This window comes from Passer montanus, unplaced genomic scaffold (genome assembly GCF_014805655.1).
Source record: "Passer montanus isolate IOZ18808 unplaced genomic scaffold, ASM1480565v1 scaffold23, whole genome shotgun sequence".
In the NCBI taxonomy this organism is placed as follows: domain Eukaryota; kingdom Metazoa; phylum Chordata; class Aves; order Passeriformes; family Passeridae; genus Passer; species Passer montanus.
Window position 1 is genome coordinate 6419290 of NW_024366926.1, and position 26855 is coordinate 6446144.

At 44.0% G+C, this 26855-nt stretch overlaps 2 protein-coding genes across 4 annotated transcripts in view; one reads left to right on the forward strand and one right to left on the reverse strand.

The window, feature by feature from the left end:
* Window positions 1-4078, forward strand: part of BMPR1B (bone morphogenetic protein receptor type 1B) — a 231844-nt gene extending 227766 nt beyond the window's left edge. For both annotated transcript variants that reach the window (XM_039710721.1, XM_039710722.1), the window contains one exon: window positions 301-4078. In XM_039710721.1, coding sequence (XP_039566655.1) covers window positions 301-426 — 126 coding nt within the window. In that variant the 3' untranslated portion in view covers window positions 427-4078. The remainder of the gene's footprint in view (window positions 1-300) is intronic.
* A 6749-nt stretch (window positions 4079-10827) lies between these two features.
* The window catches only part of UNC5C (unc-5 netrin receptor C), a 244628-nt gene continuing 228600 nt past the window's right edge, over window positions 10828-26855 (reverse strand). For both annotated transcript variants that reach the window (XM_039710627.1, XM_039710626.1), the window contains 6 exons: window positions 23014-23182; window positions 20947-21180; window positions 15810-15959; window positions 15417-15581; window positions 11796-11974; window positions 10828-11582 (listed from right to left, as the gene is read on the reverse strand). In XM_039710627.1, the coding sequence (XP_039566561.1) occupies window positions 11417-11582; window positions 11796-11974; window positions 15417-15581; window positions 15810-15959; window positions 20947-21180; window positions 23014-23182 (1063 nt within the window). In that variant the 3' untranslated portion in view covers window positions 10828-11416. The remainder of the gene's footprint in view (window positions 11583-11795; window positions 11975-15416; window positions 15582-15809; window positions 15960-20946; window positions 21181-23013; window positions 23183-26855) is intronic.

The following is a 26855-nucleotide window of genomic DNA, read 5'->3' on the forward strand; positions in this document are numbered from 1 at the left end:
ATTAATTGGCTAGCATCCTTGGTAATCCCACCCCAGGCATTCCAGCAATAAAAGGACAATTTGTTACTACATAGTGCTTATGTATTACCAAAAATGCATTTATAAAAATCTACGCTAATCTACATGAGACGTGTTTGGCTGGTCTGGGCAGTGCTGGTGGTGTTTATCTGTAATGCCTTTCAGGAACTGCACTGCCCTGAGAAAATACCTTTTCCCTTCAGTTTTTCAAGCATTGCCAGCAACTGCAGTCTCCTGTTCCCCTGACCCTGGTGGGACTTTCTCTCCCACTTCTCTCCGCAGTGCCTACGGCAGATGGGGAAGCTGATGATGGAGTGCTGGGCTCACAGCCCTGCCTCCCGGCTCACAGCCCTGCGCGTCAAGAAAACGCTCGCCAAAATGTCAGAGTCCCAGGACATTAAACTCTGACTCTGGCAGAGGCAGCTCTGCTGGAGGCCCCTGGAATTGGACTTTCTTGTGCAGGCAGAAGTCCTGAAGGTGTATCAAAAGTCTTTGCTGAGTACCTTGAGTGGAGGAGTCGCGCTTAAGAGCAGCTGTGAGTTTTTGAAGAGACTACCCATTGAAAAAATCACCTGAATTTTGGCATGCAAGATGGAAGAGGCTTGTCTGCCCTTGTTTACATGGGGAAATACAGTTTTAGTAACTGGTTTAAGATTATGCATGTTGCTTTCCATGAAAGCCACTTATTATTTTATTATTATTATTATTTTTATTATTATTATTTTGATTGTTTAAAAAGATACTGCTTTAAATTTTATGAAAATAAAACTTTTGGGTTAGAAGTAAAAAAGATGTATATTGTTACATTAAAAAAAATTGGAAGAAACTGCTGAAAATGAAAGCAAATCAACTTTTTCATTTCCAAAAAGACTATTGCACTCCAGCCTTAAAAAAAAAAAAAAAGGGGAGTGGATCTGTGTAGCTCAGAAGAGTTGTAATGGAGCCTGCCTTAAAAGCCACCTATTTGTGAAGATAACTTTCCAAACCCTGTGTGTGCAAGTGGTTCTCAGAGTACAGAGATGGATCCCAGTTATATCCCTGCCATCCCAGTTGGTGTGGGTGACCTGATTCCTGTGGGTGGCCTGTCCCAGGGAAGGTCACATTTCATTTAAGGTACTTGGGAGATGTGTGAATATGGTTTGGTGTGTCTTGTCTAAAGAAGATCTTCATGTTTCCAGGAAACCTGATGGGAATAATACCACAGTGATAAACAAATGCCTTTTTTCTTGGCTTTTTTTTCCTTTCCTTTTCCCTCACTGGAAAATAAAGTATTTTGTGTGTGAGTGGAAATGCAGTACACATTTGAATCTGCTGGGTAATTTGAAACTTCTAGGATCCACAAACAGCCACTGTTTAAGAGGAAATTCCTTGTGAGAAGGAATTATTAGCTTGCTCTTTCCTTTGTGTAAAAGTGAAGGGTCCATCTACAACCACAGCTGAAAAAAAAATAAATCTGTATTCCCTTTTTTAAGGACAAGTTAAAAACCTCAAAAGTGCCCCTTTCTGGGGTGGCAATCATTTTTTCTTGAGTGTGAGGAGACCTGGTGCCTTGAGGCTGTAGTAGGAAGTGGCAGGGAGGAAGGGTGGGACACATTAGGTGGGTGGTGAGAGCTGGGAGTCCTGGGCAGCAGTGGGTACCTGCCTCCAGCACTTCTGCAGTAGTGAGAGACACCACAAATGGAACAATTGGCTCGAGCTTCATCTGCTTTATTATTTTGTGTGCCCTTCCAGCAGCTTCCACACCTCTGGCAGCTGCTGCACGGTAGTGCCAGGCTGGGGCTGTGTAGCAATGTTCTTCCCAGCAAAAGGAGCTGTCAGGGGAGAAGGGCAGTGGGAAATGTATTTTCTGTTTTGCCTTGTCCTCCTTCCTGGGTCTGCAGTGGTTGTAGCAATGCTAATGCTACAGAAGGGGAAATGAGAGGTGAAATATACTCTGGGAAGTGTTTTCTTTGGAAAGGTTCCGTTCTTCATCAGATTACCAAAGCTGAGCTGCATGGGAGTTACTGGTTTACCCTTTTTTACCCTTCATTTGTTTTTTAAAAATTTCCTGCCTGCCTATGTTGTTTTACTAGATGGTGTTCAGCTTAATTTTGAAATAAGTCCTTACAAATGCTGCTTTGATTATGCTAAGCCTATTTCAGAACTGAAATAATTGCCATGCAGGATTTAGCCTCAGCACTTCTGTAATGTTTCTTTTTTTTTTTTTTCCCTTTTTGGACAAAACTGATTTATTTGTGGTAGGTAGGTGTATAATTGGGGTTTAGCTTAACAGCTCCCTGAAGGTATTTCTAGCTGGAAAAATTACCATTTTCTACTTTCAACATAACAGAGAAAAATGCATGGTTCAAGAGAACCAGCAAGACCTCCATGATGATAGGTGTTAAAAAGCTTAATCAGAAGTTTTTTGTTCATTAGAGTGCTTTTTCTGCAGTGCAGTTTCCCTGCCTGTACCCAAATTTACCAAGCAATACAAAAAGAAAATCTCTGAGAGTTAATAATACAACAAATCCTGACCCCAGGAGGGGTGATGGTGGTCTCCCCATCCTTAAAAAATGTTTGTGAGGCTGAGAGCAGAGTTTGCTCCTCTCCTTGGCCGCCTTGGCCTTGAGATTTGTGGGCCAACTTGGGGACAGGCCAGCCTCTCTTCACCTTTCTGTCTTAGTGAATGGAGCCATGGGTTCCAGTCTCATTTCTTCCCACAGAAGCCAGCACACCCTGTGGAACCCAGATTTCTCAGCTCCAAAGAAGCTCACGGGACCTGCAGGTCCCAGGTCACACAGCAGGGATGCTGCTTTCCTGCCTGTTTAGGTGTGTTTCACCTCTACCCTCCTCAATTTTTTTTTAAATAAATTAGCAGGACTTTCTCCCCAGGAGTGTTTTGGAGAGTGCTTTGCCATCTGGCAGCACGAGGCATGCAATGAATGCCCCTGGCACCTGCCATCAGCATGTTGCAAGAGAAAGGGCCAGTCATTGGTTTCCTGAGCAAATCTTACTTTTTTTTTTTTGGTCCAGAAGAAAAGGGTCTAAGATACTGGTTGATAGATCACATAAAATATGTATGTTAAATGTTCAAGTTTATGTGTTTTTATATATATATAAATATATATATATATATATTCAGTTGCAAGTCTGGAATAGCTCCAGTATGTGGATTAAGAGTAAACTATTATGGATGAAAAAGCACTAAATAAAACATAATATTTATTTATGAAAATGCATAAATGACAAATCACTGCAACGGTGCTGTATAGGAAAATAGATAAAGATATATATATATATATGAGGAGACACACACTGAGAAAGCAAAGAGTCTGCAGTTGTGTAACTAGTGCCTGCCTATTTTCTCCCAAGACCAGATTTTGCCCTCAAATCTCCTATCCACTGTAATCTATTGTGAAGGGCTATTCCTAAGGCAAAAAAACAGCCTAAGGCAAGTATGGAGGTTTTTTTGTTCCAGCACTGTGACATTCGAGTCAGAATGCCTGCATGGGTGACTTCCTGTAACACCCAGTGTGTCTTTATTAAGGTTCAGCACCTGCAGTCACTGCAGGTTAGTATGTTCATTTTGCCAGGTGTGGCCTTTTAATGTCACTCCCATATTTTGGTAGTTTCAAAGGGCACAATGATGAGGGCTTGGAAGTCAGTGGTAAAGATAATTGTGGCTTCGGTGCCCACGTGTCTAGAAATCCACTTTTCAAATGTAAATCATTCAAGGAAGTGTAGTTTAGTTTCTTACTGGCATAGGTGAGATGGCATGTGTAAGTGGGAGAAGAAAAAAAAGAGAGATGCCATCTAGCAGCTGCTATCCTTTCTCTAGCACAAAGTTATTTCTATTAAAGAAAAGGTTGTCAATGTAGAGACTAAGAAACTAATTTGTGTTCTTTTTTGAGAACCAGTGCCTTATTAAACCTGTAAATACTGTAATTAGAAAACCTGGGGAACAAATTGTGTTATGTTGTATTTGTTCAAATTGTATATGGTTGTTTTAACATTCCCCCACTCCCCAATAAAATTGTTTCCATCTCCCCATGACAGAGATTGCTATTTCCTTTTCATGTGCTTGAAAAGCCCCCTCTTTTTTTTTTTCATTTCCCTGGCTAGATTATTTCGACTGTGCCTCATTTTATTTATTTTATTTTTATAAGGTTTTTTTCATCTGAACAAACAAGTAAACAGCAATATGTTGCATATGTTTCCACTGGCATAAAAAAGCATCACTCCTTTCACAAGTCAGTGAAGAGAAAAATAGTAATTAAAATAGTGTTATCACTAATAGAGCAGTTGCATGTGTTTTGTGGCTGATTATGTAAATCTATCAGAACTTGGCATTAGCATAATATTTTTTTAGATACCCCCCTCTTCATTCTGCCACATCTTTATGAGTATTTTTGACTCCTATTTTTAATAGCACAAGAGAAACAGGAGTCATCTCTGCACAGACTGAAGCAAGAATTCCCAGCCCTATGTATCAGGTGAAAACGTTTCAGCCTAAAATACCCAGCATCAGCTGAAAATGGCATTGCTACATGCTGAGACATGGGGTATGTACTCCTACATCTAGTGAGGTATTGCTGGGAATTCGTACTTAAAGCTGGAGCACTATTCTCACTCTGCAGTGCTGTGTTGCAGATCCAGCTCAGTGTCTCCTAATGTTTAATTGCCTTGCTGGTTATTTTCAGAGAAGTGTGTAAATAACAGCAATTTTCCCCTGAGCTGCACAGCCCCTGCAGCCCTCCTGTTTTGCCCCAAACCATCTGTGCTCAGTGGCATTGCAGTTATTCTCCAGCAGCATTTCTACAGCCCCCTTGACCTGGCCACATTGAGGTGACAAAGCCCTGTGCTTGCTGCACATTGCTCCTGGCATGCCACTGAATCCCACAGTTATTATGTACAGAAACATTTCTTCTGAGAAGATTTTTTTTTTAAAGAAATTAAATAGAAGACTCCACTTCCAAGCTTCCAGGAACTAAACAATTGAACACAGGGTCGTGGTGTATTTTTTTTTTCCAGTTGCTTATAAATATAATTTATTACCTGTTTAAAAATTCTTTCTTACACTTTGTACATGTCAGGCTGACAGAATAAATGCAGGCATTTACAAACAGAGGGAAGGAGAAAAAAGGGAGGGGGGTAAGAGGCACACTCAGAACTAGTAAACCACACCTCCACTGTACAGCAATACAAATAATGCAATGGCTAGCACTTCTCCTGTAGTAAGTCAGTCTTTAGAAAAGGAATTGCATAGAAGATACAGCAATAGGGAAATAAAAACCAAAAGAGTTCTCCAGATCTGAACAGCAAAGAAAACAAATCCCACGAACCCCAGTAGAGCTGTGACATGGGAAGAGAAGGGAGAAACGTGATACACCTGGGTCACACAGATGTTTCTTTTCCTATGGGCCCTCCTTTACTTTGGAAAGGTACTGAAGGTACCCTCTTCTATTTTTTTTTTCTTTCATTTTTTACCTTGGAAAGGTACTGAAGATATCCTCTTTTATTTATTTTTTTTTTTCTCTTCAACAATAACAGAACATGTGTTAGCAAAAAGAGTCTACCACACAGATGTGTGAAAACAGGGATGCCACAACTCCTCTGTCTCAGCTGTGTCACACACCGTGGGTTATTGGCTCTCGGCTCGGGTGTTTTTGCAAGGTACCTTGAAAAATCTGCAGGGAGAAGAGTGTTTTGCCTCTCCTTCTTAATTTTGTTTACTTTCCAAACCATTTTGCTTTTTGTTTGTATAGTGCTAGCTCCCAAATATACTGGCAAGCGGTAGTCAGAGCCAGTTGGCAGCAGCCAAAGAAGCTCTGGGACCTGTGCAAGTTTTCTCATCTTGGGGTTCTTGTCCCATCACTGCTGTGGGAGGACCCTGCCAATGACATCCCACTTCCTCACAGGCATCCCAAAGCTACTCACCTGCCATGACATGGGGTGCTTTGGGAGCAGAGGGCAGGCCCAGGATGTAGCACACGTAGCAATTCATCTCTTTGTCAGCAGTTGAGGAGACTGAACCACTAATAAATACATTTAACCAGCACCACAGAAAACATGAAATACCTATTTGGGATAGAGGTTTGTGGGAACTCTGGATTATCATTGCTTTTTTTTGTACAGACAGTTTATCAAAGGACTTTCAGATAAGGGATTTTCAGATTTGAGGGAGCAGGGAACAAGTTTAAAGGACAAATAAGTAAATAGACCAAATGCTCCTATTCAAGCAAGGAGCCTGACCTACCAAACTTGTGGCTTTAGTTCAAGTCCAGTTCCAGTTACTTTACTCTGTTGGCTTTTGACATACTGCCTGTTTGGCCTTGCAGTGATGATACAGCACTGAATTTTGACCTTCACCTTCCCATTCAAAAGTTGGTAAAATAAGAGGATGCCCATACCTAACATGAGAGGTAAAAGTTTCCAGCAGGTAGTGTCCTTTGTTTTGTCCTCGTTGTCTGTATGTACACACACACACACACCCTTACTTTGCCTTTCTGTCCCACTTCAAAGGATGTCTGAGATATGTGCTTCAGCATTTAAAAATCTGCAGTGCAGCTCATTTATGGACTCAAGGTTTCACACACAAGCTAGGAATGGATTGCAGTGGTGACCCCAAAGTCAGTAACTCATTGGAGTCCTTGTGGGAAAAGGACCAAATGTTTGGTTTTCATTCACAAACCACTTGTGTCTTTGCACCACCTGATACTGACCAAGCCAGCCTGCAAACAGTGAGTTACTTCATGGCCAGGTGAGAGCCAGAGTAATACCTGAAAAGACTACTGAACACTCAGTAAGATTGTTTACAAAGTGCCCTGGAAACAATATTTTAAAACCCAAGCCAACCTCAACAAAATTATTGTGTTTAAAATTAACCTCAGAGCTGTGGTAACTACTTGGTAGAGCATACAAGGGTCTAAGGGCCCACCCACCCCTCCCTTCCCCACGCCCCCTGCCCCCAAAAGAAGAAGAGAAAGAGAACTGAAAAGAAATTGTTGTAGGTAGCAATACAAGACATTAGGACACTGTCCACAATGACAGGCTTACAGCATGTAAATACATTTATTCTATATGTAAGCAACTGAAATAGCAGGAAACCCAAGGAATGGACATGTTTGGCTCTGTGGGTATTGCAGACTCCAACATGTCTCACGAGTGTCTGCATTTCTGCCAGCGAGACAGAAAAAAGTCTTGGTCTCCCAGTAAAGCAAATCTTGACTGGAGACACCTTCACTGCTGCAAAATTTTCAAGATCCACTGAAACAGCACTTAGGTCTTATTTAGCAAGATACAGTGGAGCAGTTGTGATAATAAATTTTGAAAAAAACCAAAAAACCCAACCAAACCCCAAACTTACCCTATACACTGACAGTCACCTTTACAAGAACACAACACAAGAAGAACTGAAGAAAAAATAAAAGGTGAAAAGGACTGCCTCCAATAAATGATTCTTATTCAGAAATTAAAGATTTTCCTTGAAGTCAGTAGATATTTTATATATATTTATATAATATATATACTATTTATAGCACTAGCAATCAACATGTAATGAAGAGATGGTGTGAAGAGCAGCAAAACTGCTGCAGTACAGAGCCAAAGGTGAACAACTAAAAGGAAGAGCATTTTAAAAAACAGTAATGACTGGAGGATAAGAAGCCTGCAGCCTTTTTTTTATTTGTTTGTTTTTTTCTCTTAAAGCAGATGTGCTCACCTGACATAAAATCTTACCACAACTTTTAAGAATCAGCTCTGCCTGCCAAACTCCTTTGTCAGAGCCACCCTGCTGGAAGCGTTTCCCTGTGTGACGTTGCTGTGGCAGCAGTGACATGGTGGAGCTGGGGCTCAGCCCCACGAGATGGCACTGTGTCCATGCAATCCAGGCAGAGGAACTGCTGCTGGGTTTTCTTTCCCACCAAAAATAATATCCTGAACCCATCTGGCTGCCTTTGCTTCCCACCTGCTCTCCTTGGGGCAGCAGGATGGGGATGCTGTTGTGAATGCCACCAGCCAGAGCGCTCTCCCACAGTGCACAGTGCCCTGCCACTCCCCCAGAAAAAAAAGAAAAAACAGCAAAATTAATGCAGGGAAGTGTGAGGTGGGAGCTGCTGTTAGCAGCAGTGGCAAAGAATGGGTGCAGAGCTGCTGGGATGAGCTGTGGCTCTGTGGAGGAGCCTTCCCCTGGTTCTCCCTGCCCTGTCAGGGCTGAGGCAGCCCAAGGGGCTGTGCTGGGAGCCTGCAAAAGCCTATGGAGCTGGTGCTGGAGAAACCACCCAGCCTGTCATGGCAGTAGGGGATTGCAGGTGGCTCCTGAGCAGTCAGGGTGGAAGAATAGCAGCTTCACTACCCAGTGGCAGTCATGCTGCTGCCCAAGTCATGTTCAGTGATGAAGGGTTACATTTTTGACCTCCAGACACCTCTGCGGATGCTCCTTTTAATCAGAGTGTGCATTCTGTGCATTTTTCCTCGCAATAAATCCTCTTTACTGTGATGCTGTGAAAGGAAAATGCCCCAAAACATTGTGAGAAAGTTGTTCATATGCAAGTTTTTCCTCTTGTAGAAGGCATCAGAACACAGGTCAGAGGGCTGGCCAAAGGAGCATCAATTCACAGCAGTACAGATAATTAGGAGAGACTTCGTGGCCCTGATCCTGGTAAGAAGGGTGCACATGCTGCCCACCTAGAAAAAACTGAGAGTTGGGGAGCAACAGTGAGCCTGGGGATCAACCAACACAGACTGAGCTGAAAAGGCCAAAAGGTTTAAGGACAATTCAGCTCCTGCACCTGTCTTGGAAGAGAAGTCAAGGAAGGACACATGGGAAAGGTGAAGAAGCAGAAACTAAACACAACTGATTGCACCTAAAGATGGCATGGGAAGGAGAAAAGCTGAGACCTACCTTTAAGAGCCATTTTAGCCCTCTGAGGTAAGTAAAAGTTATGGAGAAAGGGCAGAGCTGAAAGCCCCAGTCCAACTCTCCAGAAGTTGAAAGCAAAATTTCCATTAGCATTGCAGTGGGCTTCACCAGATGCCCAAGGTGAAAAAGAAGATGGTTGTTCATAGAGAGGATGCCCATAGCATCTCCACATTAAGAGAAGGTGGGGCTTACATGAGCAAAATGCACATAGATGCTGAAAGTTATAATGCATGTCCTCTGGTCTCCAGTTTTGACTGATATGCTGGTTTGCAAACTGCCTGGTTACCTCTTAAAAGGAAGGGAACTTTTTGTGCTGGCTGTCTGGTGGTCAATCAAAACCTAACTCACTGGTCAGGGAATTATAAGCAAAAAGTGACAAGGCTATGGAAATGTCAAATGAAAAAAGAGGTCAGATGAAATGTTCTTTTCATTTTGACCGATGACATTTTCAGTTACCTTCAAAGGTGCAATCTGGAAAGCCTTGGGGAAAGAAAAACTAAAACTACAAAAGCTAACTTCAGTCTCGGGAAGCATATGGAATGGTAATGCATATGTGGGCAGGGGCATGCATGTGTGCACAACAGCAATCACCAGGGCCTGGCTGGAGACCTGAAATGGATGGGCTGGGGCAGAAAAGCCTTTCTGTGCCAGACATAAATGACAGCCCAGTCAGGTAGTAAAACTATTGCAATCCTATGTGCTGTCATGTACCAAAGCCAGAATTTTCAGTGAACAGACCAAAATACGTTTGCAGTGACAACCATTTTTGGTTTGCTCCTTTTGCAAAGTTCCCACCTCACCTGTTTGGTGAGGGCTGTAGAGAGACAAGTGTTCCCTGGCCAGCCATCAAGGACTGCAGCGCCCTGCCCAGGCAGCAGTGGTGGCAGGAGCAGCAAAGGCAGCAAACTGCAGCACACAGGATTTCAACTTCATCAGTTACTACCTTGCACTGCCCACAGAACACAGGCTTCCCTGGCTGCAGCAATGCCTGGGAATATCCATGGAGATCTGCCAAGTGCATCTCACTCAGAAGTGACCCAGCAGAGGGCTGGGCTGTCAGCAGCCCTGGCACAGCAAGCATTGCTGGAGGTGGTGGGTTTCAGTGAGACCTGCAGCTCTGTGGGGAACTGCTGGCTCTTAGAAAGTTACAAAACAAAACAAAATTTATAGAGGCCCACCTTGGATGCAGAAATCAGGTGGAAGCCTCCACATGCTTGCACCATCTCTGGTTCACAGCCACCTCAGGACAGGACTGCTTGTTGGAGCAACCTGGAGGCACCGGGGTGGTGGAAAACATGCCAGGGTCAGACACTTGGTGGGTGAAGGTCAGTGGAGTGTCACCAGTTCATGCTGGCTTGGCACTGGGCAAGGAGCACAGCAAAGCTAACACGATGTGAGCAGCCTCTGGGGGCTGGCAGAGGACTTTGGAGGAGGAGTACGATGACAAATGGAAGGACAGACAGCATAGAGAGTGACACATCTTAAAAGACCTTCAGGGAGGGGACAAGAAGTTCCATAAAACCAGAAATGATTCATTCTGCTGCTGACAATATTAGAAATAAAGTAATAATGGCAATAATAAGTCATTATAATCCTTGCACTAGATACCAATCAGTAAATAACTACCATAGCAACTTCTCTTTTGAATTTTTTTCTGGATTTCTCCCCCTCCCCTCCAACCACTCTGAATTGCATATCTTGCCCCTCATATAGCAAAGGGGTGGAAAGGGTGTGAATTGAAAATTAACTCAGATCCTTCATTCCCCACTGTCTTAGAGCTATTCTCGACACAGGCTCAGTGGGACTGTCTTGGGGAAGAAAGGGAACATTTTGTGTGTTCCTGCTTATCAGCCAGAGTACCTGCTTTCCAGATGCACACCCTGATTTTCTTGATTTTTTTTTTTGTTTAGTTTTTTTTTTTTTTACAAGTAGGTCTAGGAAACAGAACAATGACAGGAGGATCATTGTGAGACAACCAATATGCAGAATTGTAGCCAAAATCTGAATTCACCAGAAACCAATAAGCTGAAATAGCCACAACCAACTGTCCATAGCCTTGTCTACAATGGCTTTAAACAAAAAATATAAAGAGCCATGGACAGTTTCCTTACCCCTGTCCAGAATTTGATGTAAACAACATCCATAGAAACTGGGATTGTTAAGAAAGTTTATCCATATATCTGGATAGCAATAAAAAGCGTTTCCTAGGAAACTGTAAAAACCTGTACCAAGCAGTGTACAGCCAAGCCGAGAGGAACATTAGGTTGATTTATATTTTCAAGGTACAACTTTGCATGATCTCTTTCTGATCCTGTGATAATGTACAAGGAGAGCACATGTGAAGGTCAGGGCTGGTTTTTTTTGTTTGTTTGCTTGCTTTCTTCTCTGAAACGTCTCTTGTGTAACTCATTGGTCTGGGTTTTCATTTCAATTCTCGTTTGCAATAACAGGGCATTACCGCTCCCTGCGTCTGTCCTTCCTGGTCATGCCAAGGCTGCATTAGTAATTTCCTTCTGCTGCCAAAGAAACAACCGTTTCGTGTCTTCCCATTTCTTCAAGAACTGCTGCCAGCATGCTCAGGTTGCCATCAGGGAAATTCTGGGCTTCCCAGAGATCCAGGATAACCCCGGTGGGACTTGATTTCGTAGCAAAATAATTTAAGTACCTGCAATGAGCAAAAAGGAAACTTGCTGGTTTTGAGCTGCATGGAAACTACCTGAATTCATATGATTTCAATCCACCCATTGTTCATGCTGTCAAGGTGCTCATCCCCTGTGCAGTCAGCCTGACCGTGTGCTTTCAGTGGGACTTCCACCAGGATGTTTTTGCACGTACCCCCCTCCCTAGGAGCTGACCACAAATGGGTAAGCCTGCTCACCTGTCCAGTTTCAGCTTGTGGGCCAGCATGCGCCAGTCGTGGCCTCTGGTCTGGGGAGCATCCAGGCTGCTGCACAGCTTCTGCCTTATCGGGTGGGGGATGCTGAAAGCACTGGGCCCCACGATGGTGGTGACAGTGCCCGCTGAGTCCATGGCAGGATAATCAATGCCAGTAGGTTCCTGAGATTGGAAAGACAGAAAAAAAGCCTGAACAACCCATCAGTTTTGTTACTGAGTGAAGAAACAATTGTAGAACTACATCCTCTGAGACTCAGGGCTTTTAATTGCAGCCCTCTGCTAATGTAGTAAACACTAACATAAACATGTTAGTCCACTGGAGAACAGAAATATTTATAATCAGCTTTGGGTAGACAAAAGGTTTTTTTTTCCTCTTTTTTTTTGAGGGTGAATATGACTATGGCCGGACAAATGGCTAGCTTAATTAATCACTTACTGGAAATAATGAAGCATCAGTCACTTGGACACATTTCAGAGCAAGTTGCTACTACTAGAGCAGAGCTGGGCTTTCCTAGAATGGCTGACAATTCCCCCTCCCAGCATCTTCCCGAGCCCCAGTGTCACACTCAGCACCACGCTCACACCACTGACATCCTTCTGGCAGTACCCAAGCTCTCTGAAGCTGTGCAGACCACAGATGAGCAGTCAGTACCACCCCAGGCACAAGCTGAGCCCTCATCTGCTCGTGACTTTAACTCTGGAAATACATGGAGAGATGTGTTCAGAGTAGGGGGTGGGGTAGGTGGGGGGCAGGCATCGCCCCCTCTCCCCAAGACACGTGCTGTGCTCCAAGGCAGTGTGGGAGCAAGTGTTTCAAGGGAAAAGTCATCCCCAAAGCCAGCTTGTCCCCTGCCGGTGTGGTGTTGATGCTCTTTGATGTGGTCCTCCTAGCTGGAGGGGTCCCCACGGCACCACTGCTAACACCACTGGGAATAGCAGCAGTTGGCTCCTCTGGGCAAGGATTTTTCTTCTCCTTGGCCTGGATGGATTTAGTGGCCACTGGCTTAGTAGCTGGTGGAAGATAATAGCTGGTCAATTTGGATGGTTGGGTTTGTTTAGGAACAGTGAGGTCCTGCAGGGACCATTATGGAAAAAGCAGCAAACCTGGCTGGTTCTGCCCTAATGCTGCTCAGTCTATTTCACAATTTGGTATTCTTTTTCTAGTAGAAATGGGGGAGCTGCTTCTCCTCCCCCTCTGCCAGATCACAGCCCCAGGCAGCCAGAAACACTCATGCTAAAGACTTGTCATTAAATATCAATTTGTTTTCTCCTCTGTGAACTGTCTTGTTGCTTTGTGTCAAACTGGCTGTTGGGAAGGAGCTGTAATACCTGAAACAGCCTTAAAGCCAGGCGGCTCCTGGCTGAATCTGCAATCACAAATCCCCCAAGGATTTACTGGAGATGCTCACTGTCCTGTGCAATCTCTGGTTTACCCCCCAAAAATGTATTCAGAGATGGAAAGGAAGAGCCAGTGTCTATGAGCAATGCACAGAATTAAACCTTCTGGCTCCACTCTTTTATATACACCAATTAATTCTCTTTCACTGTATAAATATGATTTTTTTTGGCTTTTTTGTTTGTTTGTTTTGTTTTTTGGTTTTTTTGTCTTTAGTTTTTTTTTTTGTTAAAGGCATGACATTTTAGGCAATCAGTGAAATTTCTAACTAAGGAAGGTTTACACAATCCTGTAATGTTCTCAATTAACATGTTGAATGTACTTGGTGCCAAGTACATTGGGTGTACTTGGGTGCCAAGGCCCTGTATCACAGACTGCCTGTCCCAACCCCAAAACCCAACAACCTGGCAGCAGGTACTGCCCAGGAGCCAGGAAAATGCCATGCCTGATGCAGGTGCTGCCTGCAGGCTCACCCACACTGGGAAGTTGGAAGTGGCAGTAGGGTGGTGGCAGTGGCATTGCAGACAGATAACTTTTTCTTTATATTCTGGACCAAAGGACACAAGTACTGCCCTGGCTCTCTAGCTGGTCTGCAGCCCCAGGGGCTTCAGTGTTGCTGCAGAAGGGGCCCAGGTATCTGTAGTATTGTGCTGTGGCTCTTCTGTGTGAGTATCAATGGCACCAGATAAAAACAGGGCTTCAAAAATGAATCACGGGAAACCTTTATCACAATTTTCCTCCTGCTTTGCAAACGTGCACGTTTTGGCACTCACTGCATTTGTATTTTTGAGGTCCCAGTGGTAGACACTGTATAAAGCCAGTATAAGTTTAATCTGCGGAAGTTTTACATCCTTGCAGGGGACTAAAAGAAAGCCCATCAAGGGAGGATTCAGGAAACTGTGTTACTAAATTTTTATCGCAGGGTGACAGTGGCAGAGAGACAGATGCCGCAATAAGGAAAGATGCCAGCACAGTCCTGCAGTGCCTAACTGCTAGCTGGGTACCACTAGCCTAGCCTCAAAAGAAAATATGAGGAACCAGAGCTATGGTTTCCTGATGCTTACTCTGATGTCTTTATCACACTTCTTGAGGCATACATTGGTTTCCATGTTGCAGTTATTACCCTTTCAGGTGATTACTCTTTCATCAAATCTTTCAGTTATGGGATTTTTCCCTAGTTGACCCTATATTCCAGCTCTTAGCAGCCCAAGGTCCTCATGTTCCTCGCTGGAGTTTGGGAATATCACAAGGTGTCAACAACAAGGGGCAATTTTGCAGGAGGCAGCCTTGATCACATGGTATTATTCATTCCCTCTATTCATCCTTGATGGATAGGAGCACAGCACAAGACAAGAATATTATCCTGTTCAGAATCTATTACCAGGCCCTATTACACACAAGCAGCTGAAGATGATTATAGTGTATACTTGCATTTCATTAAAGTTACTTTCAATTCTTTCTCTTCTCTGTGAGGTTAAATTAGTGATTACCTCAATGTGGCACTTATTACAATGATTGTTTATGATGCTTGTTTTACCATCTGTCCTTAATGCTGTGTAGTCCCCAGATGAATCTGTAACTTTATACCCACTAACCAAGCAGATGTTTTAGGTAATGGTGCTCACTGCCAGAGCCCTACAGCACAAGTAACTTTCATCTCTGCTCTTGCAGCCCTTCCCCAAGCCAGCCAGCAGTAATGCTGCCTGAGAGTCTGCTCCTCATAGTTGCCAAGGGTACCAGGGATCAAACCCACCAGCACATTCACTGAAGTCAATGCCACTTCACACCTGAATTTGTTGCTCCATCTCAGCCCCAAGCTTGACTGCCCCATGGAGCAAAAATTCTCCAGGTGCTACACAACATTGGCAAAAATGTCCCCAAACTTATGATAGTATTTCTTCTGGAAAATGTCAGCCATCAAAAGAAAAATTGCCAAAGACAAAAGCCAGGATGTGTAGTAGTGGCAAAATATGAGCAGAAAAGTTTACTGCAAGCAGACCATCTGATATTTCCTATTGCACAGCAGCTATTACATGGGATCAGAGGGGAGTGGCTTGTGGAACACAGAGCACTGACATTTTCCTATTTTCTTTTCTCTCTCTCCAGAAAAATGGGAAACACTAAACAGGTAGCAGTGGGAAAGGTTTTACCTTCTTAGCCATCCCATATTCCTACAGTCGGATAGAAAAGTACACAAATGTCATTTACCTCTGAGACAGAGCAGTTAAGCTGGAAGATCTGTCCTTCTCCTTCGACCTGCCGCACACACAGTTTGCACACCAGCTCCTGGGTATTCAGACTGAACCTTTCCAGTGTGAAGGTGCAGTGCAGATTCCTCTGACATCCACTCCAAATGTGGTAAAACGGAATTTCCTGCAGGAGGAAAGCAAAAAAGTATAATGAGGGACCAAGGCATGGGTGCTATGTGACTATATGCAGAGACTGCAGGCTCTGTGCTAATGTGACTGTAAACGGTCCAGGGAAAACAATATCCATGGAACTACAGTCTGATTCCTGGTATTTTTTAAACACACCTGTGTGTGACAGTGTTTCTTTAAGCCTCAGTGCTAGTATCCAATGTGAATGTTATGTTATGCTCACCTGGTATTTAGCCAGCAGCTTGCTCTTCCAGAGAGAATGGGCAATGTCATGAATGGACAGACGGAGGTTGTGGGTGCTTCCCTTGAAATGCAAAGCTTTAGGCTCTTCCAAAAGCTGCCCACCCATCTGCTGCTCAAGCTGGAGGACCTCCTGCAGTATTGGGACAAAAAGAAGAAAGTGGTCAGGTTTCATCAAGACAGCACACTGGTCTTCTGAGTCCTCAAGGTTGTGTGCTGCAGATGCTGTAACTTGTGTCATACAGATTAAAAAAATACACACAGGCATCACACAGAATTGTGTGTCCCTCTGAACTGGAACTGCATTAGTTGATCTGATTATAACCCTCCCTCCCACCTCCTTCATCCAGCAGCAGCCCAGCAAGGAGGCAGAGTGTTCTCTCACCTATCCTCTAAGCAGAAGCTCAATTCTATACTATTCAATTGCATGCAGTCACTCTTTGAGTACAGAAATAGATCAATCTCCACTGCCCATCAAACTGGACATCTAATGATAACTTTACTATCTGGTTTTTGGAAACTCTTATTTGTGTAGGTCCTGCCGACATGGGACCTGTGCATACCACTGGTCTGTCAGCTCATGGTCTCCTGCTCGTGGCAGAGCAGTACAGGAGATAACAGATACCAACCCTGACACTGGCCAGCAGCATGGCATGGAAACAACCCAAGATGCTGTGATGGAACATTTTGTTCACACAAATACACAGGTTCAGGGCTACTGAAATACTGATCGTGTGATTAAAAGCTAGCAAGCCAAGAGTCTGGTCATTTTATGAAACTAAATATAAGCTTGCAATTAAAAAGACCACAGTGGAATGTTGTCTACAAACAGCCTAATTGTGGACCACATGGAAGAAGCAAGTATAAAGGCACTTCCATGAGCCCCATTAGAAAACAACATAGCAAGTTTCAGTCACATTTAATTAAAAGAGTCAACCAGACAACCAGTCTCATGTGGCTAGAGACAATCACACACAGTGGAGATGCTCAAGGAATACAGGAGCACACAAAACTGGGATTCTGCCCCAGGCCAAATAAAGGAGCCCCCATTTTAGCTAAACTGCTCCTGACCACATTAAGGGAGGTAGTAAGCATATAAGAAAAGCATCTGGCAGATTCTGAAGCTAAAACAATGTTCTTTTATTGGCCATTAGAGGAAAAGAAACAAAATCAGGAAACCTTTCAGATTAAGGTTATGCCAATGAATCAGTTCCAGCTTCTTTCCAGTGCCACCTAATTACTTCATCAAGATGTCTAAAGAGCAGTCGATAGTAATTATCTGATTACTGTAGATCTTCATTATGTTCCAATTACCTCCCTGCAAGGTCCAGAAGATGACTTGTGGAACTGTGTGAGCTAATTGCAGATGCCACCTCTCAGGCATGCAGGGCAGGTGTGCCAAGAAACTGCTCCTGCCCGTGCTGCAGCAGCTGCACTGCTGTGGGGGGAAAATGCAGAGGGATGCTGCACCATCCCACTCACCAGATCTGTGCTTCTAGTTTCAACAACTCATTTCTGGTAGCCACCCTGAGCCACTGTAGCCCTTCCACATGCTCTAACTGGAGGATGCCAAGCAGCCCTTACTTCTCCCATGCCATTTAGCTAATTAATTCAGAATTAATTTGGAGTCATGACTTGCACAGCAATTCAAACATGCTGGGTGTTTCCTGCCATACGGCGTTTTTTTAGAGCAGTGCTGATCTCACTGGCTGGCACCTTTGTGTCCTCTTGAGTCAAAACCTGAGCTGCATATTGCTTGCCCCATGCTGAGGTGGCTTTGGTCACCCTGCCCACTGTGTCTCATCACCCTGCAAGGCAGGAGTTATTTCCTAGGAGAGGGAGCTCTGTAAAGCATCACTCCATCAGCCATGGCATCAGAACAGCCGCAGCTTGGGCCCCTTCATTAAAGGGGCACAAGCAAACAACGGTGTTCAGTCCAAGCTGTGCCTTTCTGCAATAAAAGGAAAAAACCCCACACATTAAATAACAGAGAGAAGATCACAAGCTATTGTGTCCATTTTTGGTTTTTTTTTGAAGACAGCTACTGAGCAACATGAGACAGGTTGGGGAATGTCACCCTGCTACAACCTGAAGTCCTTCACATGCCCCCACTGTGGGAGGCAGCTCTTTCCATCTATATCTGGCTGCTCAGCCCCTGCCACTCCAGGTCACATACCTTAATCTCAAAGGCACACATCAATAAAGAGAGCAAAGCAGATGGATTTCTTTATAGTTATCATATTATTACTTTTCCCTTTTTATTTATTTTCTTTTTTTTTTTTTAACCTTGGGTATCCTCTCCAAAGTGCAAAAATTAGCCTTAAAAAAAGAGGCCAGCACTCAAGGTCACAACTCCCCTCATCCTTGCCTAAAAGGCATTTTTGTGAGCATCCCATCCACGTGGCTCAGGACCCTGTGGGGCAGAGGATGCTGCATGTGTGATCAGTACTGAGCCCACGCTGCTCCACAGCAGCCAGGGACTTCACTAAGCTGCTCCCACAATAACCGAGCCCTTATTGATGGCACATCATTACACTTCCCTACTGTACTGCGGGTGCCGGCAGCTCAGCTGCGAGTGCTTACTCTGCATGATGAGAGGGAAAAGTCTGCTGGATAAACACTGCACTGAGCTCTATGCTGCAGCTACTTGTCTTCCTTTGGTGGCTGTTAAAACACATTCAGCATATGGCACGCTCATTCCTGGTTGTAAATAATAACAGAAAGCATTTAGTTGTCTATTGAAAAATACACACAATCCCCTACAAAGGCTCTTCCAAAGCTCAGGCAATGCAATATGGGAATATTGCTCTTCCTTACCCTTGCTGTGCTTTGCTCAGAGCAGCCAGCCTCAAGACAGGGAGATGTTGCAGCTGGTGCTTCACCTGCTGCTTACAACTTTTCTTTCCTCTCCAAAATACTTTTAATGTCAGGATCTGCTGGCCCAGCCCTGCCTGCCTGCATGCCTTGTCCCCACACCCAGTCGTAACTACCCTGTGAATGCCTTCCCTTTGGCAATACAGCAGTGCCAAGGATGTCCTCCCAGCATGGCAGGGGCTGCTGCAGTACCAGCTGCTGCGAAAGCACGTGCCAAATACCCCAGACTTTTCTTCTTCTATCTAAATAGTCATAGATGGAGTCTACACAACACTGTCACACAGAGTGAGTCTACACAACACTGTCACAAGGGGATGTACCAGTACACACTGGTTTGCATGCACCAGTTTGTACATGCCTGCTTTTACAGAGGTCCAGAGCCAGCTCTTCCATCTACACCTATTTTATCATCTACAGCTGGTCTACTAGGCTTTTTTTCCTCAATCTTCTCCTTCCTTACACTTCCAAAGAAGTGCAGTTCACGCACTTGTAAGAGTCTGTGGCCAGCAAGTAGATGTGCTTGTCCTCCTGTAAACCACCAGCTGGCTGGGTCTTGAACCCCATGGGTGTCCCCCCAGTCTTGGGATGGACATGCCAAAGAGAAAGAAAATTAAAATGCAAGAACTGGACATAAAAAAGAAGTAGGTACTGAGTGGGATGGTGGCCTCCTGACTTTGCTCACCTTTCCTCACTAATCTGCAGTCTCACGTTGGGGTCTAACTGCAGCAGGATCCAAACCTGTTGCCCTCCCAGATTTTGTCTGCAGGTAAAGGATGGTTCCACTGTGTGCCTTTCCTGATCCCCTCTGCTGTCACACTGAATTGGATTAACTTTACCACACAACTCTCTCTACAGTCTATTAGAAACAGACCAACAGCTCCTGAGTAACTCCTAATTAGATTCCTCAGCTCTGACTGCATTAGCTGGCTGGCCAAGGCCCCTCCAACTCAGTTATTATTACCTCAGGCCTTGTCAAACTCATGGAAAATTATATTATGCAGCACAGGCATAAAACCATCAGGACCTTTGAAGCTTGATTGCTATGAAAGATCCTTTTCACTTTTTTTTTTTTTTTTTTTTTTTAAATAGTTAAAAAAAAGGAAATCAGACCAGGGAAAAGAATTTTTTCTAAAAGGTTGGTAACACCAATGCAGTGACAGAGACCAAGCTCCCAGAGGACAAAACCATGCTGAAGGCCCCATGTGCCTTATACTTTGTTGCCTTTCTTACATGTACAAGAGCACCCTCTAAGCAAAGCCTAGGCAGGCAATATTAGATAGCATCAGGGAGGACAAGCAAGTGTGCTTCTCTCAGTGATGGATGTCACTGTTCCAAAAAACACAAACATTTCCCAGCCAGTGTATTTGGGTTTAAATCCCAATAATTCCCAGCTAGATGTGGGGAAACAAAAGCAGCATGCACAGCAGCAGGATGACTGCTTAGTCAGGCTTTGAAATCACTTTGCCACAAAGAAGTGAAGTAGCACTACCTAAAACTAAAGGAAAAACCCCACCTTTTAATAAATTCAGTTGTGCAGTTTAGCTACATATTTAATGAGGGCATCTATTATAGATACGTTCTGTATAAATACAGGTATTTATGAAGAGAAATAGCAAGTAGATAGGTTACCTCTAGCAATAGCAATAGAAGGTTACCTCTCTGCTCCTCTGCATGTAGTGAGTGTGTTTGTGTGAATGCCAGAATTATGCAGGGAGAGTAAGGTTATCCAGTTAGGAATAGCAGCAGCTTTGGTTTATTCCAGTTGTGAATTCCCAACACAAAAAGCTGCACGCGAAGGGGTGTAATAAAGCAGTATGAAAGCAGGCAGTGATTAACGGGCCAGAAGCTTCTTTTATCATTATCAAGTATTTACAAAGAAGCATTTATATGTTTTCCCATCTCTGGGGAGCTGGCACTTAGCATTAAAAATACATGAATAACGAATGAAGCCCTGTGAACCTTATGGCCTTTTAATAATGCAAAAACCTTAGGAATCAGGATATGATACAGGTAAACAAAGGAAAAAAGACTGGTGGGTGGAAAATAGTGTGAGATTCCTATGCAAAGGACAATTTATAGCATGTGAAGGTTAAGCTGTAAAACAGCAGCTTGCTGTCAAGCTCTTCTAATCAGAAAAATAACCCAGGGAGCATGAATACATGGAGCAGAGGGTCCAGTCTCTGCTGACTGCAGTCCTGTGACGACTGGGGAGGGAGAGGGAGAGCAAACAAGAGATCAAGAACCACCTTAAGAGCATCCTGCGTGTCATCGAGGCAGTAGACCCGGATGCTGTACTCCAAGGACGAGCAGGACAGCGGTCCAAAGATGGCCAGTTTGAGACGTTTGGCTGCTGCCTTGGTGATTGACTGTCCCACCAAGGCATAGGTGCTGAGGGTTTCTGTCAGGATATGGCAGGCTTCTGGGTCCAGCTGGATATAGCATGGGGTGGTGAAATTTTCCTCTCCGACCACCACCACATCCTAAGAGAGAAAGAGGCCAAGTTACAGCATGTGACCCCTCAGAGCTGCTCTCCTTTCAGGCAGCAATGCCCCCTTTCAAGTCTGGATGATGCAAAAAGTCCTTGCTGTTTGCCCCCTTAGATTGAATAAGGTCTAAATGTCTTGCTTTCAGCTTTTCTCCTGTGTAGGCACAGGGAGCAGATTTCTCTGGGGTGCTGGTGATGATGTTGGAGGTCGAAAACTCCCCGTCTTCACTCCTGTTTTTAAAGCCCTGGGCTGAGTTAGGCAAATAATGAAAATATCACCAAGACTTTATTGAAGGGAGATATTGCAGAACTAATCACTTGGTGACCATGATTCAGCATCAGTAGTCTCAGGCATGCTAAATAAATAACTGCCCTTCACCTCCTAAGCACGACAATAAGGAGTTATAAAAACTCAGGGAAGGAAGTAACCTCTGTGACAGCCAAATACCACATCTATATGAAATATCACCTGCTGCTTCCTCAGAATAATCCTCTGTGACAAGACTGCAGGATGAGGAAAAAAAAAAACGCTGCCTGAATGCAGATGACCTCCCCACCCTGGGCGTACAGGAAAACAGCTCCCCTGCTAATTTCTCCATTCAACCCTGTGTGCAATATCCTGCACGCAACACAAGGTGCTTTGAATGGCTTTGAGAGGGAGCAGAAGCGAAAGGTCAGCAGCGGGTGACAGCCGCCTCTTGCAAAGCCACTGCCTGCCTCACGACACTCAGCACAACTTGTCCACTTCATCCCTGCTGCCTGCAGCTCTGCAGAACAATGTACACACACCTGGCAGCTGACAAAAGTGGCTCAGCTGGCATTAGACATTAAGCTTGGCTCCCTTGGGCCCAGGAGAGGCAAACCTGCCATGTTTGCAGCAGTGGCACAATCTTTTTTGGAGGGCAAGGTTCTGCTCCATGGCGTGGCTCTGGCAGGAGGTGCTGCCCCAAGTGATGCTGCAGGGTGTGCATCAATGTGTGGGTGAGGCTCAGCTTGGAGGAGCTGCTCCAGGACTGACAGGAGGTAGAAGATTGCTGTGTGATGGCCAGGGGCCCCACGGATGCTGCACACACACCAGGGTGTGTGCAGGGCTGGCAGAGCACCCTGTGCCTAGGGCAGGAGGAGGATGGGGGAAAATGAAGAGGTGCCAGTAACACACAGCCACAAATAAGGAATGCACGTGTGGTGCCACGAGTTGGGCTGTGGGGTGCAGATTAGCTGGCTAGACAGAGCTGTGTTTGCTGCATGCTCCCTCCCAGCAGGAGGAAGACCCAGTGCCACAGGCAGGAGGCCAAACACGAGAGGCTTTTGAAGACAATGCTGGACGTGGCACTTCTGCTGCTGTCAGCCCAACTGCCTTCAGAAGCCACCCTGACCTTATTAAACTCACCAGTAGGAGAAAGTGCTCTTGCCAAATTAATTAAGAGACCAAACTGGTGGCAGCAGGGACCTAGGAGCACAGAGCTGGAAAGGAGGGCTCTGTCAAGATGGTCCAGCTCTGCTGAAAGCATCACTTTATGCTCCAGTTATAGTGGGAAGATCCTTTTGCCACTCTGCCTTGGGACATTCTCCTGCTATACTACTGGCAAGGAACCACCTCAGGCTCCCACCACGGAAACCTGCTAGTACCAGGAGGTGCCAAAGTGCCCCAAGACAGATCTCTGCTTGGGCACATGGCAGCTTAGACATCTTGTAGGGAAGGGCACTCCTGCCTGCCTGAAGCAGTCACGTGTAGCAGCCATGGAAACCCCAAAATACAGGCATCCAGGTTCAGAAAGGCAAGCAAAGAGAGCCCTGCATGCAGCCAGCACACAGGCTGGAACCTCACCTCCCAGGGTCCCTGGGCAGCCTGATGCTTCAGCTGGATCTGCCAGTCCTCTGTGTTAGGCTCTGCGCAGTGGTGCATGGTTAAAATGACAGGCCGGGTTAGCAGGGCTCCTGGTGGGCCACAGCTCACCACTGGTGTCAGCAGGGTCTGGCTGTCTTCTACAGGTGGCCTGGAGAGGAGACAGAAAGATGGTTACATTAAGTGAGTTGAAAAAGACAAAAAGGTTCATTTAGGTGTGTAAAAATAAAAAATCCTTCTCTTAAAATAAAAAAAAAAGATCGTGCAAGCAAAGTATGTGAGTTTTGTTTTTCCTTCATTTTTCCCAAATCTGTATTTATTTCCTTTTTTTTTTTTGCTTGTTTTTGTACCAAATATCATTAATGAGGTTTAGGTGTCAGCAAATTATAAGCCATATTTCCTGATTTCACTCCACTCTGAGGGATCCTTGCAGATGGTATGCAGAGGCTTCATTTCACCCACTCCAAAAATGTGGTCACTGCTGCATTTGGCAGTTCTTCAGTGACACACAAAATTGAATGGTGGCTCTTGTAGGCACCACTTGTGAGAACTATTTACTGTCAGGACAGAGAAAACTGACAAAGAGAGGAAGACACTGAACTAATAAGCATGTAAGCATGAGTGAAAATGGTGCACAGCATATCTGAGATGCGCAGTTTGAGCTCTGGAGCATCACCAAACCACTGATACTCCATTTTACTTAAAAGGCATTCAGATCTACTGGAATGGTTATTGCAAATGAGCAATAGCAGGGACCAAGTGTCACTGCTGGGGAGGGAGAAAGGACGAAGGGATGGTAAGGAGTAGTGCAAGGGTAAAACACACTTGCAAAGCACAAGATTTCTAGTGATTACCCCGAGTTGTTCAGCTGAAAACACAGGTAAAAGCCCAGTGTGCTTGCTGCCAGTCACTAGGAATTGGTGTTATAGGAAATCATATGAGTATTTAGAATGCAGAGTATACACTCTGGTTTGAAAAAATAGTGTGTGTGCATGTGTGTGCATGTGCAAACCATCCCAGACCAACCACTGAGGAGCTTAAAACGAGAGGAAGCATGAGTGACTTTAACTATCCCGACATCTGGTGTATGACAAATACAGCTCAATGTGCCTCATCAACTGCCTCCCTAAATAATAGAGGACAAATTCATGATCCAGAAACCAACAAGTGGGATTTTAAAACGTTCAATGTGATCTGCACTTAAAATCCTTATCTGCCCACGGGACCACATGTGCTCTGCTCTGGCTGAGGGTTCAGTTCCAGGCTGAATTTACAAATATAAGTACATCTACATCAGTCTTAAAGAAATTAGCTGAGAAAACATTTGTGGTTTTTTCTGAAAGTCTTTGTCATTACCGAGAGAAAAAAAAGAAGTAGCTGTAACCAGAGAATCCTAGAATATCCTGAGCTGGAAAGGACCCACAAGGATTACCGAGTCCAACTTCAACCCTGCACAGAATTATTCCCAAGAGTCACACCATGTGCCTGAGAGCACTGTCCAAATACTTCTTGAGCTCTGTCAGGCTGGTGATGTCACCACTTCCCTGGGGAGCCTGTGCCAGTGCCCAACCACCGTCTGGGTGAAGAATCTTTTCCTGATATCCAACCTAAACCTCCCCTGACACAACTTCAGGCCATTCCCTCAAGTCCTGTTACTGACAGCCATACAGAAGAGATCAGTGCCTGCCCCTCCTCTTCCCCTCGTGAGGAAGTTGTAACTGGAGTGAGGTGTCCCCTCAGTCTCCTCTTCTCCAGGCTGAACAGATGCAGTGACCTCAGCCAATTCTCACATGGCTTCCCTTCAAGACCCTTCACCATCTTCACTGCCCTCCTTTGGATGCTCCCTAATAGTTTAGATGCTCTCTAATAGTCTCTTTTATATTGTGGTAGCCAAATCTGCTTACAACATTCAAGGTCAGGCCACAACAGAGCAGAGAAGAGCAGAGCAGGTAATCTTAGATAACATTTTTAAGGAGGCCAAATCAGGACAGAAGCTATTTTGATATCAAATTCTGGTTATTGCAAATATATGTTCATAGTTCTACTTTAATTTTGTCCATCTTAATTCTCCCTGCCTGTCCCATTAATCTCACAGAATGAAAGACAAACTTTTGAGAAATTCTTTTTCAAAATGGAATGAAGGGACTTTGAAAATTACCCCTGGTTGTCACAAATGTTGCGGAGGTTTTTGTAACATTTGAGAAAAAAAAGGGTCTGGCATTGGAAAATTTAAATCGATGCAAATCAGTAAATCCAGATGATACGCATCTGTGGAAATTAACTGATGAGTTTACTAAATGACATAACGATTGTTTCTGAAAACCCATGGACTGGAAACAAACAGCTGCGATATAGATGTCTTTCAAAAAAGATGCAAAGTATAACAATCTGGACAGCTATCATGTATTGTGCCAGTTATTTTAGCCTAAAAAACAATACACAAAATAAATGAAACACAAGAGGAGTACCTAGTCCAGCTCCTCTTGCATACTGTAAGGAATCATTGGATTCAGATTAAGAAGATGAGGAATCACTTTTTTGCAAGGCCAGATTGAATAAATCATTGGACAGTTTTCAACTAGAACATGCCTTCTTTTTATGATTCATTTGCATTGTTGTTTTTTTCATAAAATGCAATAAGAAGCTTAAAAAACTCTGAGTGTATCAGTGGTTTTTAATGGTCATCAGCTTTGGGAATTGGTGGGTATTTGAACACTCTCCTATGATCTAATTCAAGAAATTTCAAGAAACATAGTATCTTAGGAGAAACATCTCTCAAAAGTATAATATTTGTATGGAAAGCAGATATGACCAGCAATAGACTTAATCATCTAGTTAACCTAACTTCTTCTAAAAGTACTGAGCCATGAAAAATAAAATAAAATGCATGTTTCAAAGTATGCAAATCATGTTTTTTTGGATTGAATCACAAAAACAAGCAATCAAAATGCAGGAGTGAATATATCATGATTGCCTTAAAAAAATTAATACAATGCCCTTTAGCTGAAAAATGAGTTAAAATTGACAAGCACTGATGCCTGCAGTCAAAAAGCCCCAAAAGGTCATTAAAATAATATGCTACTGATAAATCATACAGTCTGAAGTTGTCTCCAAGTAAAGTTAAGTTTAGTCACTGCTTTGTGCCAAATTTTTTTTAACTGTCAGATTTTAGAACTCTGATGAAGGGCACAATTCTGTGCTGCAGCATCTTATAGCTGATTAGAAGAAGTACAAAATGATTATGCAGAACACCAAGTCAGGATGTGTTGCAGACTGCAGAGTGAGGAGCTGAGATGGGAGGTGGATGCAAGCATACAAAGGACATGTTAAAAATATCAAAGCTTAATATTTTTTCCCCATGTTCATAAACAGCATCTTTGTCACCAGACTTACAAGATTTATTGCCAGTTGGATGAGATATGCATGGTCCTGACCATATATTTATATAAGAGAACAGTCTGATTCATGAAGAGCAGAAAAATGGGCCAGTTGTGGAGGTGCTTGACTATACACCCCCAAATTCCTAACCTGGCACACATCAGAGACTGGCACCACAAAATTACTGAACACCTGCTGGTCTTAGTGGCTTTCCAACACCCACCTCACACAGATAAATCTTTAAAAACTGAGATACAATGAGTTGCAGAGTTCTCCGGTGGTGAAGTGATTCACTGTCACTGTTCAGGTGAAACCCCAGCTCTGTTAAAGTCTATGCTAAACCTTTCTCTGACTACTGTGGGGCTAGGATTTCTACTCACAATGTGGAAAACACAATTATTACATTTACAGGTAACAATTATTAAGGAATCACTGCAAGTAACAGT